The sequence below is a fragment of the Chelmon rostratus genome, chromosome 3 (genome assembly GCF_017976325.1).
Source record: "Chelmon rostratus isolate fCheRos1 chromosome 3, fCheRos1.pri, whole genome shotgun sequence".
Taxonomy (NCBI): domain Eukaryota; kingdom Metazoa; phylum Chordata; class Actinopteri; order Chaetodontiformes; family Chaetodontidae; genus Chelmon; species Chelmon rostratus.
The window spans coordinates 18,011,524-18,027,676 of record NC_055660.1 but is presented as its reverse complement, the minus strand read 5'-3'; the positions used below and the strand labels follow the sequence as shown (position 1 = coordinate 18,027,676).

The following is a 16,153-nucleotide window of genomic DNA, read 5'->3' as shown; positions in this document are numbered from 1 at the left end:
CTTTTTTCATCAACTGTGATCCACATGTAAAAAAAGCATCTTCTTAAAATATTTAAAACACTACAAAAAAAAAATCTATGACTTGACACTGACGTTCAAAAACACTTTGTCTCTTATCAAAGACCTCAAGATGACCTTCTTGCTTTTAGCATACCTTCAATGGAGGCAGCGTCCACCATGATCCGCTGCATCAGCACAGGTTCTGAGCCGAAGTCAAAAACAACAGTCTGTCGGAAGGTCCCGAAGATTTCTGTGCTGAAGCCCACTGCTACCTTGTAGACGCAGTGGTCCAGGCCATTGTCTGCTGCCACTGTCAGAACAGCAAAGTTTAGTGTAAATGAATTTTATAATGCAATCTATTGCAGAAAAAAACAGAAAAGATATGTAACATTAGTATTAAGATGAAAGGAAACAACACAGGTTGCAATTTCCCTTTGCCTGCAAATGGAAAAAAAAATCCACTCAAAACTGTAGACCAATACAAGGAAGACAAACACCAACGTGGGATGTTAAAATGTACAGACTCACAGGTGATTTACACCATTTAGGACATTTTACAGCCTAAAATGAAAGAGCTCAAACAGAATCCCAAAGCTTATTCAGATCAGAAGATGCAAAGAGTTTAATTTGAGCTTTACAGTACCACTGTCACATAATTCAATACCATCGTAATAATGTGTGACTGTAGACACAGGTGAAAACAGTAAATAATAGAGGGAGGGAAAAACATATCTTTAAAAACAACGAGGCACTGTTCAACCAGAAGTGTGTGCAAGAAAATACACGACATACCTGCTGTCTCCTCTCCTGGAGTCCACTCTTGGCAGCCTTTGGGGAGGGCTTGTAGCCGCTCCCCAGCTGACACACCTGTGATGAAGAAGTGTGGTCGATGGGCATCATACAGCAGGGCAATGCGGTACAGCTTTCTTGCCGGCTAGTCAAGGAGACGGCGATAAGAACATAATCAGAACAATGACACAATCAAAAGATGATTAGGACCAATGAGCATCAGCAGGTGTGCAGTGCAGATTACTGCCTTATTTTTCAGCGTCATACTGACAAATGATCTGCTGAGACAAAGAAAACACTTAAATATGTACATATGCTTGGTGTTCAACATTGCATCTTACCTTGCACAACAAGGAGAAGGTCCAGGAGTGCGAGGACTTTTTGGTGGTGACAGTAAGAGAGAGACTGGAGCTGGTTTCTACATTAACTCCTTCTAAGTAGTCACTTAGCTAGAAGACAAAAACACACATGCTCAGACAAAATCTGTTATGATAATCAAAGCTTGGAGACTTTTAATAAAACAACAACACAGTACCATACACACATTTGTGTTTTGGTGGCCCTACTAGGAAGTGACAATTCGCCTTGGCACGGGATTTTGGCTGGCTTCTATCCACTGAACTACTTTTGAGCACACAAGCACTCACCACTTTCTCTGGGGAGAGGGAGTTCATCCACTTTTCTATCAGAGTCTCCATGTAGTTCTCGGTAAAGTGTTTGCTCTCCTGCTGCTGTTTGAGGCGGATGAGGCGTGACGCATAGCGCTTCTGCCACTCCATCAGCTCCTCCTGTGAGTGGGCTGACGTGCACTGGGCCCCGTACCGACACAGGCCCTGCTCCAAGTACCTGCAGCAAAGATAAACTGTGTGCTCATCTATTGCTAAAACAAGTAGTCAATGAATCAGTCATTCAAATTAAAAAACTAATCAATTGACAATTTCAACTAATTGTTTTATGTCATACAATCACTAAGGATGGCATAGTTGCAATTGAGAATTTGCTGTTCTCAAACTGGGGGGTGGGCATAGAGCCAAAGGGTGGGGGGTATGAACTTTTTCAGCTTCTGAAGGGGCCATGACAGCAAATTTTAGACCCTTGAATTTTTTTACTTTTTGTCAGACAAAATAAGCTATTTTACTTATGAAAAGTACAAACTTGTACAATTACACAAATATTACACTTGTGACAGGTATTTGTCAACAACCAATACCAGAAATTTGATTCAAAAGAAGGGAACATAATCAGTTATTTGCCTTTTTGATAGCAACGCATTGTTATCAGTAAAAAATAATGTGTGCTTTTTAAGTGTCTTTAATTTTGTCATTTTCTATGCTAAAAATATGTGTACTTTTAATCTAGATGGTGTCTTAATATGGCCAAAAATCCACAGAAAAAGAAATTGACGCAATCAGAAAAAATTTGACTTGTGGATATACAATAGGGATGTACGATAATTATCGGGCCGATAACAGGAAATTATGATGTCATTCAGATAAGTCCGATATCATGACGAACAGCCCCGATAACATATATGTTTTTGTCAGCACAGCAGTGCCCCGCTCCCACTATGAGACCCAAATGGCCTGCAGTGAATAATGCATTCAAGTGACGTTAGCATAATCAGAAAAACTCTTTCTCACTGGGAAAAATCAAGAATACCCCCTCATGCCAGAAAACAACTCGTTAACTTGGTCTGACACACCTGTCCTCCGTGAGGACTGATGGATTAAAGTCCTGCATCAGCTGATTTCTGCTTTCAGCATCAGACATTAAAAAATCTGACTCCAGTTTTGTCTCCACTAAACAGTCTTTTAGCAGACCGATCGTCCATGCTGTGTTTCTTTTTTGTGTTTTTTTCGTGTCTGTCAGCTTCAATCTGGTCAATCTCTGCATCCTCAAGTCTTTTGTGTCTTAATATCGCTCCTCCTGTCGGTCCAGCGTTGTTTTTTACTTTTCTCGTCTTTTTTGCTGGGGACATCATTCTCCAGCCAAGTGTTTGGTCCTCTCATAACAAATTAAAAATAATGTACGGAAAATGCTCCATATTTTGCCTCTCAAATCAGCTGGCGATTTGTTATTGAGCTTGGTACATTAAAGGATAACTTTCGTTTTTTACAACCTGGACTTTATTTGTAGCATTAAATACGACGACACTGAGACAACTTTGGTGGCATTTGGAGTCGTTTTGAAGAAATTAGCCCCAGAGGAGCGGCGCGTATATCCGTATAATGCGAGTAATCGGGGCATCCGTGAGTAGCCTCTATAAACGCATAATCTGCGGCGAAACTCGTTCATATTCCAATATTTTGTTGTGATATGCTGGCGCTATTCCCCTCTGAGCCCGTGGTGGCATGTTATCAATATACAGCGTCTCGAGGAAACTACCTCTAACGTGGATGATGTCATTTTCGAGCAACGCGCGCTGCGAGCAACCAGACACAACACGGCTAACTCTGCGGCGGTCGGCTAGTTTAGCTGTAGTTTGCGACTGTTATTTTTCACAAAATGGATGAATATTTTTCTGACTCTGAGGTGGTGGACGATGACTTTGTTTGCGATGGACGTCCTTACCGTTTTGAGCAAGAGTACACGGACGAGGAGCTCGTTGAAAGGAGGATGCGGAGGCAGAGAGAGGAACAGCTGGCCAAACAACAACAAACGCGTATCTCCTGGCCGCAAGTCCCACTCTGAGCAACAGAGGCATTCCTCCTCTGTTGTCATCGATGAACATTGTCCACAAGAACACCACCAGTTGCCGTTTTCTCGTGGACGCGCAGCCGTTTGTTGTTGTTTTGGCCAGCTGTCACAGTGTGATGTCAGTGTGTGATGTCAGTGTGTGATGTCAGTGTGTGATGTCACCGTGTGATGTGATGTCACAGCGTGTCATGTCACAGCGTGTCATGTCACAGCGTGTCATGTCACTGACATCACCATGTGTAGTCTCGAGGAAACTACCTCTAACGTGGATGATGTCATTTTCGAGCGACGCGCGCTGCGAGCAACCAGACACAACACGGCTAACTCTGCGCGGTCGGCTAGTTTAGCTGTAGTTTGCGACTGTTACATGTGATGTCAGTGTGTGATGTCAGGGTGTGATGTCACTGTGTTATCTCTGATGTCACTGTGTGATGTCACACTGTGATGTCAGTGTGTGATGTCACTGTGTTATCTCTGATGTCACTGTGTGATGTCACACTGTGATATCACTGTGTGATGTCACACTGTGATGTCACAGTGTGATGTCACTGTGTGATGTCACTGTGTGATGTCACTGTGTGATGTCACACTGTGATGTCAGTGTGTGATGTCACAGTGTGATGTCACTGTGTGACGTCACTGTGATGGTCATTTCCAATTATATCATTCTGAGATATTTAAATCATCGTTTGTAGGGATGCACGATAATTATCAGGCAACAAGAAATTATGACGTCATTCCGATAAGTCCAATATCATCACGAATAGCCCCGATAACATATATGTTTTTGTCAGCACGGCAGTGCCTCGCTCCCACTATGAGACCCGAATGGCCTGCAGTGAATGCTGCGTTCAAGTGACGTTGGCAATAATCAGAAAAACTCTCTCACTGGGGAAAAATCAAGAATACCCCCACATGCCAGAAAACAACTTGTTAACTCGGTCATAATTTTGCTAGTTGCTGACTTGAATTAATATCCGCAGTATTTTTCCACATGTTACACACAAAAAATAGAAACATGAACTTAAATAGGCCAAAAGAACGACTGGGAAACGAGGGAATGTACGTTACACCTTGAATGCAGCATGCGGCACAGCGTGCTAATGAAAACAGAGTTCAGACTTCTTCAAAGTTTCCGAAGAAGATTGTTTGCTGGTTATTCGGAACAAATGTTCCAAGCGAGTTCCACTAGGAGCGAGAAATGGCACAAGCTTTAATACCTGATCAGTCACCTGAAACATAACCACTGCTTTGACGGAGTTTGGAAAGCATATGAGGACGCCAAGCCTGCTAAAGACGCTAACGTTAGCAAGGCAGCCGCAAAGAAGCCACCGGGACTTACGCGAAGGCGAGGCTCTCTGCGTCCTCAAGTCTTTTGTGTCTTAATATCGCTCCTCCTGTTGGTCCAGCGTTGTTTTTTACTTTTCTCGTCGTTTTTGCTGGGGACATCTTTCTCCAGCCAAGTGTTTGGTCCTCTCCAAACAAATTAAAAATAATGTACGGAAAATGCTCCATATTTGGCCCCTCAAATCAGCTGGCGATGTGTTATTGAGCTTGGTACATTAAGGGATTACCCCTTTAGTCTGTGACTGTTATTACCAATAGTTTTTCATTGAAAAAATAAATATCTCTTCATTTAAAGAGTCAAAACTGTTTTTGGTTTTGTTCGTGGTATTGATGTCATGATGTTAGGTATATGTGTGTGTTATCGGTTATCGGTATCGGCCTTTAGGAGCTGAAAGTTATCGGTTATCGGCTTTAAAAAACAGTTATCGTGCATCCCTAATATACAATATTTAATAAAAGGCAAAGACAAGCTTGACATAGCACCAGATTAATACATGTAACCCAGGGAGCACTGTGCTGGTGGTAATCCAGTGGGATATGTAGAAACCGGTTATCTACCATGGATCATAATTTTATAGCCTTTAGTAAAACTGCATATCATCATTACTTCCTGACAGCTATATTAGTCACTTTACAATCAAATGCCTGTCTCTCACATCTAGAGCAAGGGACAAGGCATGTTAATTTTCCTCTGCAATATTCTGGTTGAGAGATGAACTCCTCATTACTCAAACCTGTGTGCTAATTACCAAACAGTTCAAATACCTTTTACAGAGGGTGTACTCCTCACTGCTGGTGACTCCTCGGGGAGGAGGCCGGAACTGCCAGCCATCCTGGACCTCTGTCAATACACACAGCCAAGTGGTCAATAGGACAGTGAGCCAAAGCCTTCAAAAACATTAAAAGATGGGCTTTAGCCAGCTCGTAACCTGTTTTGAATGTGTTCAAGGTGCCAACTGGCTAAGCAAAGACTTTCTATACATAAATAATATGGACTGGACTTGGGTACCAAGCACATTATCACTTTTTTTTTTTTTTTTTTTTTTTTTTTTTTTTTTCAAGTTAAGCGATGCATTGAATCACACTACAGATTTGCTCACCTTCCTCCTGGTCATCTGTGTATTCTGGTGCCATCTCCCTATTTATAGACTGGCAGAGACAAATATTGGGTGGGGTAGGTGGAGATGGGGGCAGAGAGATTATTACTATTATGTCGACTACTAACAAAGCCATAAAGCAGTTAGACCAATGGACTTATTACAGATGAATTAGTAATAAATCCACAACAACTACCAGTGAGGCAGAGGAGAACAAAATAATTAAGTTAGTGTTGGAATCAGGCCATTAGTCATCTTTATGACTCTCGCCTGCAAGCATTAAACCATCATCTGTAAAACCAACAAGCACCAAAAGGCATGAACAAAGGAGGACAGGAAGCACAAGAGTACAGTCTGCAGTTCTGCAACCACAGGCACTTACCTCGATTTCTGAGAAGAGCATTTTTAATCTGGTTAGGTCTTTTGCGACAATACCATTCTGTGAAAGCAGGGGGAAAAAGATTTTCGTTACAACATACTGCAATTAGTGCTGTAAGTACATGTTTATAACTTTAAAATCCACACAAATTTATTATGTCACTTCCACATACACTGTACAAGTTTGAATATTTGCAGCTCCACATGGCAGTGAGAGATGTGTGTAACTGCTACGCAGCAACGAATGTCAAAGGGACACAAGTGACAGAAACTTGCAACCTTTAAGCTCATGCATTATCTCGATGACGTGCTTACGGTTTATATGTTGCTCTTTCAATTTGTCACTTAAGTGGGTGGATTTCCTGCCGGTAACCAGGGCTGGGCCAATATGCTTATCCCTCAGTTCAATACAATCACAACACTGGTGCGGACTGGATATGTATTGTGGTTCTTAAGATTCAAGATTGCCTTTATTATCATTGAGCATGTCAACAGAATTTGCATTGCAACCCCTGTGTAGATAATAAGAAAGATAATAAATTAAAATAAAAATAAGAAAATAAAATACACTAACATACACTAAAAATATGCGTAAATGCAATAAAAAAAATATAGCAGAAATAAAAATATACTAAGACAATAAAAAATACACTAAAACAATAAAATATACCAATAACAGCTGAAATATACTAAAACGTATATACAGAGATGCAGCTGACAATTAGGTAAGCGTGTGTGTGTGTACTTAAGTACTGCGATTCTGCAAGTATTGTCATTCAACATTATGATTTATTGCAATTTTTTGTTTTGTTAACACAAAGATGATCTCAAGGCTCAAGGTGTGTGATAATAATGTTTGTCTGTTTGTGTGTCTCTAAAAGAGACAGAGATAGAGAGAGTAACAGGGACCTGCCCAGCAAACTGTATCGTCTCCATTTGCATAAAATGTTGCATGACCTTGGGGCCAAGCTCAACCTTTGAATACATGTTTGTGTCTCTGTTTGAGTCAGTGTGTGCATCTATGTATGTATGTATGTGTGTGTGTGTGTGTGTGTATGTTGCAGTGACCAGGGCATGGTTGTAAACGGGTGAAGAGTGAAGCTGGAGAAGGCACCTTGGCCACAAATTGCATGTCGATGTATGAAGACAGAAAACATTTGTGACAAGTATTAGCAAACCGCAAAGTTTAAGGAAAAAGTGGAAAAAGCCGAACACATAAAGACTGACCTCGGGTCTGCCAATTACATCCTAAAAGTAACACAAGGTTATCTGTAGAGCATTACACTTCACTTTATCTTGGACATTTAATTTCATGTGGCTCTTTTTCAGTCTTGAAGTCAGCTTTGTAGAACATCTTTGCAACATTAGGTTACTAAATTACTCTCCTATTTTCCACATAGGGTATATAATAATATAATAATCATATAGTATGCAGTCTTTACACATATATTGTATACATTTTTTATTATTCCTACCATTGGCTCTCCATACAAGGCTTTAGAGAGGATGCTGACCACCTCCTGTAGGCTGCCATCCAACAGCATGGAGTGCAAGCTGGCCTGTAGCGAACCATCTCCCCTGGCAATCTCTTCTGCCAGGACTAGGACAGGATACCAAGAATCATTCATTTAGGTTTCACTCAATACATGTAAGTTGTTTACAAAGCTGTTCTCTATAACACTGTAGTTTCAAATTATTTGAACATTTCAATGAAAATATTAGATGTTACATATTTTAGTACAGCTGAACAGCAGTATATTGTTTCACAGCCCATTTGACCCTAGACATTACTTGCCTTTTGACCAAAAACTGAGGCAAACTACTGACCCAAACCTTTCTTTTCTTTCAACTGTGACTTGAAGCAATGACATTAACCCAAAAGACACACACTAAACAGCTTGGGTCCTGCAAAGAAATTAGCCCATATTTAAGATTTCTTCTGCTACACCAAGGCGTGTTACAACTTGATGCTTCCATGACCCTGACAGCACACTTTCTCTGCCACTAGATCTAAAAACTAAAACAAAAAAAAAAAAAACAGACTACATTATACAGTATCAGCAGATAGTTCCATTTTGAATTGCTACTCACCATGTTTGCAGTCCTCATCTGCTTCATCATAGTTTTTCTGTTGGCAGAAGAGGGAAAAAGTAGATGGGAATTCTTTTTGTTTGAGGGTCAGAGCTTCACATAAGCTCCAAGAATGGCTATCTTTGCCTCACAGCGGAGTTCCTCACACTATCATTACAGGACTTAAGTAGTTTCCATAATCTTAGGTCTTAAGTAACCGGTGTAATTTTAGTGCTCTTGGAAGATAACATAACAGTACCATGGTGGAATAAAGTGGGGTTTATTGTTCTCATTTCTAACATTCTCTACGTGGTAATTTACCCTGTGATTAGAACCACAACAGCGAATTTAAAGCACAATAATCAGTCCACGTCACTTCAATGTAATGTACTAATTTAAGCATAGGACAAAATTATTTTCCACTGGGTGATGTGATGGTTTAGAGCTCTTTCTAAAGATGATAATTTTTATAATTCTCATAGAAATGTTTTCCTCTGTCCCCCTGGTATAACAGTGCTGTAGTGGTATAACGAAAAATGGAACGAGTTGGGGGGCCACAAAGCAAGGAGGAGAGGAAAGAGTGATCTTTAGACTACATGTGGCATCCTTGCTAGGGCAGCAGCAAAGCTTAAGCAGTCACTGTCCTCACCAGCTGCAGGAAGGCAGCAATTCGGTACAGCAGGACACGGCTGCGGAGGGGTCCGGCGGTGGCGACAAGGGATGGTGGGCTCGGCGGGACAGGGGCACACGAAGATTGGGCTTGGGGTGCAAGGACCACCAGGGCGTCCGTGCTGTGGCTGACTGCCGCCTCGTACTCCCGCCTGGTTAACGATCTGCTGGCTTCTTCACATGACTTCTCCGCTCTCCTGTCCGCCATGACTCAGGGACAAAACGTCTGGAGGCAGAACAAAACAAGAGGAAAGACATAATGTAATTCCTTCTGAAACAGGGCTGAGCAACAGGAGAAAAAATACATTCTAATCTTTTTTTTTTGACCACTGCCACCCCAATGAAAGTGAGTTATAGCCAATATTTGGTTGAAGAAGGTTGGTGCTTCCAAATTTGCAGTATAGCACCGGATAACAATCCCTTTAAATTAATGATATATCCCTGATACTCTTTCATAACAATTATTGTTGTAACAAAATGAAAATTTTAATGTACATCCATCCATCCTAGACATTACTTAATTTGGCTGTGCTGAAAATACAATAAAATACCACAACAGCATCTAAAACTGCACAGTGGAGTGTGTGAATAGTAGACACCAAGATTTTTCTGATGGAAGACATAAAAATTTAACAACTCAAACTGGACATGTTATGACCAGGTGTTTGCCATAATTTTTGCATGTTGCTGAAACTTGTGAAAGACATTGTGTAATTTTTGTCAGCGTTAATGACCGTAATAATTACTGACGTTAAAACTTTAATACCTTAAGTCTCATCTCTTGGCACACCCAACCTTCCATAAATGCTACAAGGTGGAATTTACAGGAAATAAACTTGTAAACTTATTATCACGTTTCCCCAGTGGAGTGAAACAGTAAAATGTTGAGAGGGGGACATCCGAGAAATAGAGAGAGGGCTCAACTCTAGCTCTCTTGGATCATTTGTTGACACTTCCTCATCTAGTTTTAAATATCATAAAGTCATACAGCTGACAGCAAAACTCCAGTCATCCACTCCAGAAAATAATACCAATTTACAGATCGACATAAGTACCTAACATGTAATCTCAAAACTTCAATCTGAATACATACGAAATAAAATACTTAACACTATCCAATATTATGCTGTTTTGTATCTACAACCAAAACAGTGTTTTATATGAAGTATGCACTTGAAAAACATTAGGGGACATGAACACTTTTTATTCCACTTCTTAAATGTGAATATTAGCACATTTTATCTGTCTTATTTAATTTTAACTGAAATATCTAATCCAAATATCTATCCTAAAGAACTGGCGTTTTGTGGGTGGTAGTGCGCAATGTGGATGCCTGCTCATCAAGAGTCGTGTCCTCATGTGGTTGTTCTGTGTCATAAATCAACAGGAAGAGAGGATGAGCCTCCTAAGAGTGGCTCCTACATACCTTGTATTCTGGGCCTCTGCTCACACAGAGTACATTAAAATACATTTGCACCTAGCTGGGAAATCAGTGGTCATACGAGAAGCCTAAAGCACTGCGTGAGACATTTTCTTTTCATCATCTCAAGTTCCCAAGCTAACAACAGTGAAGTCAACTGCCTGGCATCATCTGACTGCTTAGGCTAAGGTCATGGTCAGAAAGAACTGAAATAAAGAATGCAGAATATAAGGGCTTTATTGACACTAGACAGTTTGATGTGCTGGACAGGATGTGGAAGGAAATGGGTGTGTTGTGACACATAGTCACAGAAACAAACGGTCAACACCAACTATGCGTCAATGGGAAACACATGCCAATATACTGGATCTCTACTGTGGACAACAACTCAGACAATCCGCTTAGGGCTTGATGCTGCCTCTATACTTCAGATAATATATCATCGGCACATGCGCTGATGAGACTGGACTGGAATTTGATGCATCCAACACAATGTACGCAATCTACAAGTATCTATGTGGGTAAACTCAGTGACATATACAGCCAACTACTGTCAAAATAAAGCAAGGAGAGGAATGGCAAAGGCTAACAGACACACATCACTCTCTGCTTAGCAGGTAGTCAATCACTACATGTTTTGACAATCTATGTTTGCAGAGCCAACATCAGGCCATGTAGGACCAGCAGCATCCTCTGGAGTGCACCTGCTGTCAGCTTCTTTTAATTACAGCTGTGCACGAGTGTTTTGCTTTTTCAAAGGACTGTGTGCCACTAATAAATTTACATCTAAACACACACTCGCATTCAAGTGCAAGAAGGAATAGTCTTGTGTTCTGTGTGGATGAGGAGGCTGTGTGTGGTTGTAGGTGGTAGTGGGAGGATACAACATCCAGCTACTTTACTGCATATTTGGGTGGACGGGACTAAATTTAATTCCTAGAAAACCATGCGATTGTCTCAGCTTTTCATCAACACACAGCCAACAGCAACCAATTTCCACTGAAAATCAACAATAAGGAAAGCCAATACGTGCAATATGTCTATGAATTAGCATCAAATAACCACAATTATTTCTAAGATATGAAAGGACCAAAATCACTTTGAAGTTTCTAAGATTATTATTAACTGTGCCACAGTAATTAAATCACTTGCAACAAAAAGTAAAGTATACCCCAAAGTGCTAAATAAGGTGTGGTCAGATCCTGAAGCAGCCCTCAATAGGTGTGCAGAGGAGTCCAGTCTAGTAAGCACTGCACTTTATGATCTATAGCTCATTAGTTAGGGCAGAAACCCGCTTTCATCCTTTCATATTAAAGCCAAGCAGTGCCTGACCCATGTTAAACCCTGGTTGGAAGAAGGATCATGAAGCCTTGCCAGGTAACATTTGTTAGCCAGAAAACAGGTCTCAAAAGGGATGCTTTCCATTTTTCTAAATATCAATCTTGAAAATATGTTAACCTACAGTATATTCAATACAGGATAACTACTATAGCATTATATTGTATAACGTCCACTTACGACTTTCTGTGGCCTCAGCAACATTTCACTGATGTCTAGGCCCGCAACAAAAAAGGAACAGGGCTACAGCATGACAATCTAAACCTCAGTCTGAGATTACAAGAAGCAGCATGCCCTCCTTCACTCCAAACAGATCAGGATAGGGATGGTACACCATGACCTGCTGGGGAACACCAGGTTAACCTTGGTAAACAGCCTCGTAACTTTTGGTCCCATTTTCATCTTATCGGTTTCATTATTCGCAATGCAGCCTATCTCCGACTGTCAGGATAAAAAAAACAGGCTGCTCCACAAGGCCCATTATAGTTATTTTTTGTAAGATGGCTGGCAAAACAAGCATTTGATTGCTAATTAAAATTCCACAACAATTAGTTGATGCTGAATTTCCATCCTAACCCTCACCACAGCTTGGAAATTTTGTTTTTGATTATGACTGGCTCAAAGTGGACAGTGAACATTGTGGCCCATGGCCCAGTAATTTTGAGTTTATTTGTGACAGCTAGTGCTTGAGAATGAGATATTAGACAACCATTGTATGTTAAAGGCGAATTAACAGTATAAAAACAACAGATAATGTCACATTCTAGTAGAAATGTGGCTCTTCATGAAAGTACATCCACTGGGCAATGTATGTATTATCACTGACTATGCGAGAAGAAGCAACAAACTAAGTACATCTGCCACTTTGGCAAAATTTTGCAATAAAGAGCATATTAACCCTGCAGAAACCGTTTCTTGAATACCCAGCAACAGGCAACTATGCTTGTAACAGCTGCTCTAGCCCAACTGGCAGTGCCTGAGTCAGCTTGTTCTTGTCTCTTAGGACCAGAACATATAGATGAATTCTCAAGCCAATGTAAGAGTACACATTGGGTGCACACATGGCACAGACTAAATTTGAAGTTAATGTTGATGTATGACATTCATCATGGGTTTTAACTGCATTGGTTCTAACCAGAATAGCCACTGAGCACAACAAAAATAAACTGCAATATCTGCACCACATGCAATATTTTTATTCCCTCAAATGCAATGTTGCTGAATACAGCACACCTCTCTCCATCTCCTCAGACAGTCACTAGTGTGTTTGTACAAACTGAGCATGAATAAACAGCATGGTGCAGTTAACACTTTCATGTACAGTTTCTGATGAAATATAAAGCTCTGCTGTTCACCAAAACCTCATTTTTTTTCTCCCATAGAAAGAAGCGTACTGCTGCTGAGTTCTAGAAATATAATCATTCCGATGAGGAACAATTCTATATTTCATGACTGGGCTGATTATTGTCACAACTGGCAATGGGCCAATTGTGACAAATAACGTGGCAGCGCCCATCACGCCATGAGGACACACATAGCTTCTCTACAGCATTTCAAAGTAGAAAGACTGGGCCAGCCCCTACCCCCACAAGACTGGTTCAGGTGCATTGCACGAGGTGTGTTTAGACTGTATGTGATGGATGTCAAACCCATAGCTGAAACTTCACTTAAGACATTGTTGTCATGGGGTCAACTAAGACATACTCCAACTAAACATTAAGGAGCAAAATATAATGTAATTAGCAAATGCTGTACAGTATGTTTGGCATGCGAAATGAGGGTTGAAAGTTGCTTTAGGCTAGAAGACCAGGTCTGTTCTGAGAAATGGGACTTAGGGTCAAAAATGAAAGCACACATAGGGCTGATGTTAAGGCAGTGCTTACTCCACTACACTTCTATTTGTAACAGTGGGAATAGCTGTTACCTAATGCCAGTGCTTATAAGCCAGCCACTCCATAGGGGCAACAGCAACTAGTTTGGCGGGATACAGTGGGTGGACAGCTGCCCTGGTTTTAGTGTCCAGTCGTGGGATAGTACCACACAGGCTACAGCTTCGCCTGCAGCCCAGTGGAGGAGAAAGCTAATTTTATAGCTGGGGACTAGCTGTAGAATAACATCGACAGCTTTCATCCTGAAATAACGTTATTTGCCTTGACAGAATCGTTAGCAGTAACGTGCGGAAAAAACGACTATAAAACTTGCGAATTTCTCTGAGCCCAATTATTAGATATCAAGAGAGCATTGACTAATGAACACAAACGTCGGGAATGACTTGTTTCGTCTTTCAGCACGTAGTTATAGCTGTTGTTTGTCTGATAAACTTGTCATGACTGCTGCAAGTCAGAGCGATGACGGCAGCGTTACAAAGCCCTGAAAAATGTCCCCACTGCGTTGCTTAACTTACCGTTCGGGTTTGCACGGGGTAAACATTGGTGCCACTAACCAGAGTACGCGTAGCTAACTGTTAGCTTGCAAGCCACAGCACGGCCTTTCTTGGCACCAAACTGGAAGGCTCAAAATAAGAATAGCTGGCTGGTTTGTTAATGTTAGCAAGCTAGCTAGCTGGGTTCGCCGAAACAAAACGGGTTCGGGCCTGTAATTTTGCCACGGTGTTTAGGCGCATATAATTGATATGACATTGTGTTGTTATCCGTGCACGAACTCAAAGCCTTCGTCATTATCCTAATGATTTATGGAGGGGATTCACGTCAGTGGCTTTGCGATTAAAATGACTATTGAAAGGGCTGAAAATGGGAAGTCAACACTTACCTAGCTTTACTTTCTACGCCATCTTGGATCCACTTGTCAGACCATCGCAAAGCATAGTGGGATGTACTGATCTGAAGGTTGAGAGGACTGGTGTGTTTGCGTGTGTGTGCGCGCGTGTGCGTGGACTCTGATGGCAGGGACCTTCCTTCTCTAAAACGTTTCTCTTAAAATGCTGTTGATTTTTTCATTTTAGTCCTATAATTTAAGGATCACTATTTTCTATACATACCAATAAAATTGCTCTTTAATTTATGAAAAACAGTGGATAAATATTTCATTGTGGTATTGACCATATTCTTCACCATAAAAAGAGCAGATTAGATTAGATTAGCACATTAAGTTTTTATTTAGCTATTAAATAGTTAATTTGTATAAAAGGCATAAAAAACACAAATATGACATTTTGTTGTAAACACACTTTTGCTGCACAGCTACTTTGGTTAATGTCTGCATGAGAAATAAAAATAGATAAATGGATAAATTTATTCTTTGTATAAATTAATACACACACACACGCACACACACACACACATTTATATACATATATACACATATATACGTATATATACACGTATATATATATATACATATACATATATACTCGTATATATGTGTGTGTGTGTGTGTGTGTGTATATATATATATATATATATATATATATATATATATATATATATATATATATATATATATATATATATATATATATAAAGCATCCCTGTCTGAGCTTGATAATTATCAAGCTTATTAAACTCATGTCATCAGCGTTTGAGTTTGTCTCTGAGCACTCCTGGAGAAGCACTCAAGTGCCAAGGTCTTAAATACTATATGCAATTTCATAGGAGACAACAAAAGAAAAAAAAATCTCAACTGCATAGCCTATAAGCTAATTGAGAATGTGAGCATAGACCCTGCAAGAATGTTTCAGAGTAAAAAGACAGTAGTGAGTAGTGAGCCTGAAAATAATGCTAAGACAGCAGAGCCCGCTCTCAATTAAACTATTAGAACTCAATAAGCATGAATATTATGATAGTGTGTATGGTATGTGTATGCACCATTAAACTGTATATAGGCTGTGTGAGTCCCAAAAAAATCCCAAAATGTGCCATCATACCAGTAAAAAAATAATTAAATCAGTTCTGAGATTATGTTGAGATCTGAAAAAAATTAGGTTTCAGATTTTCAGATTTGCAACAGACAAGTTTTGTCATGGCACAACGGGCTAACTCAGGCAAAGATAGGTCAAACTAGGGATGTAATGTCCTGCCTGATCCCTGCTGACCCATCGCCTCCTTGTCCATGGAATGATCAAGTGCACGGCACATTAGCCCTGTACTGAATGTCCTCTCAGTGACTCTCCTCTCTGATGGCCAGTTCTTGACACGGTACAACAATTTGCTTCCAAGTGAGGAAAAATTGCTGTTTCAAATTCAAGCATCTGTCAAGTAGGTTTTTCATGTAAATCAAGTTTCTTTTAGTGTTGTTTCTCAGAAATGTGACATATATACATATTAATGTAGCCAAACAAAGCAAGTCGCCAGTGCTTAGTTTGTAGCCTCAAAGTGGGTTTCCCATTCCA

General features: G+C 40.4%; 1 protein-coding gene across 2 annotated transcripts in view; it reads right to left on the bottom strand.

The window, feature by feature from the left end:
* The window catches only part of helz (helicase with zinc finger), a 53,975-nt gene extending 39,367 nt beyond the window's left edge, over nt 1-14,608 (bottom strand). For both annotated transcript variants that reach the window (XM_041933159.1, XM_041933160.1), the window contains exons 1-11: nt 14,575-14,608; nt 9,028-9,273; nt 8,400-8,436; nt 7,784-7,908; nt 6,313-6,369; nt 5,934-5,982; nt 5,599-5,674; nt 1,437-1,635; nt 1,131-1,238; nt 793-934; nt 155-310 (exon numbers count right to left, since the gene is read on the bottom strand). In XM_041933159.1, coding sequence (XP_041789093.1) covers nt 155-310; nt 793-934; nt 1,131-1,238; nt 1,437-1,635; nt 5,599-5,674; nt 5,934-5,982; nt 6,313-6,369; nt 7,784-7,908; nt 8,400-8,436; nt 9,028-9,255 — 1,177 coding nt within the window. In that variant the 5' untranslated portion in view covers nt 9,256-9,273; nt 14,575-14,608. The remainder of the gene's footprint in view (nt 1-154; nt 311-792; nt 935-1,130; nt 1,239-1,436; nt 1,636-5,598; nt 5,675-5,933; nt 5,983-6,312; nt 6,370-7,783; nt 7,909-8,399; nt 8,437-9,027; nt 9,274-14,574) is intronic.
* Between the last annotated feature and the right edge of the window lie 1,545 nt (nt 14,609-16,153).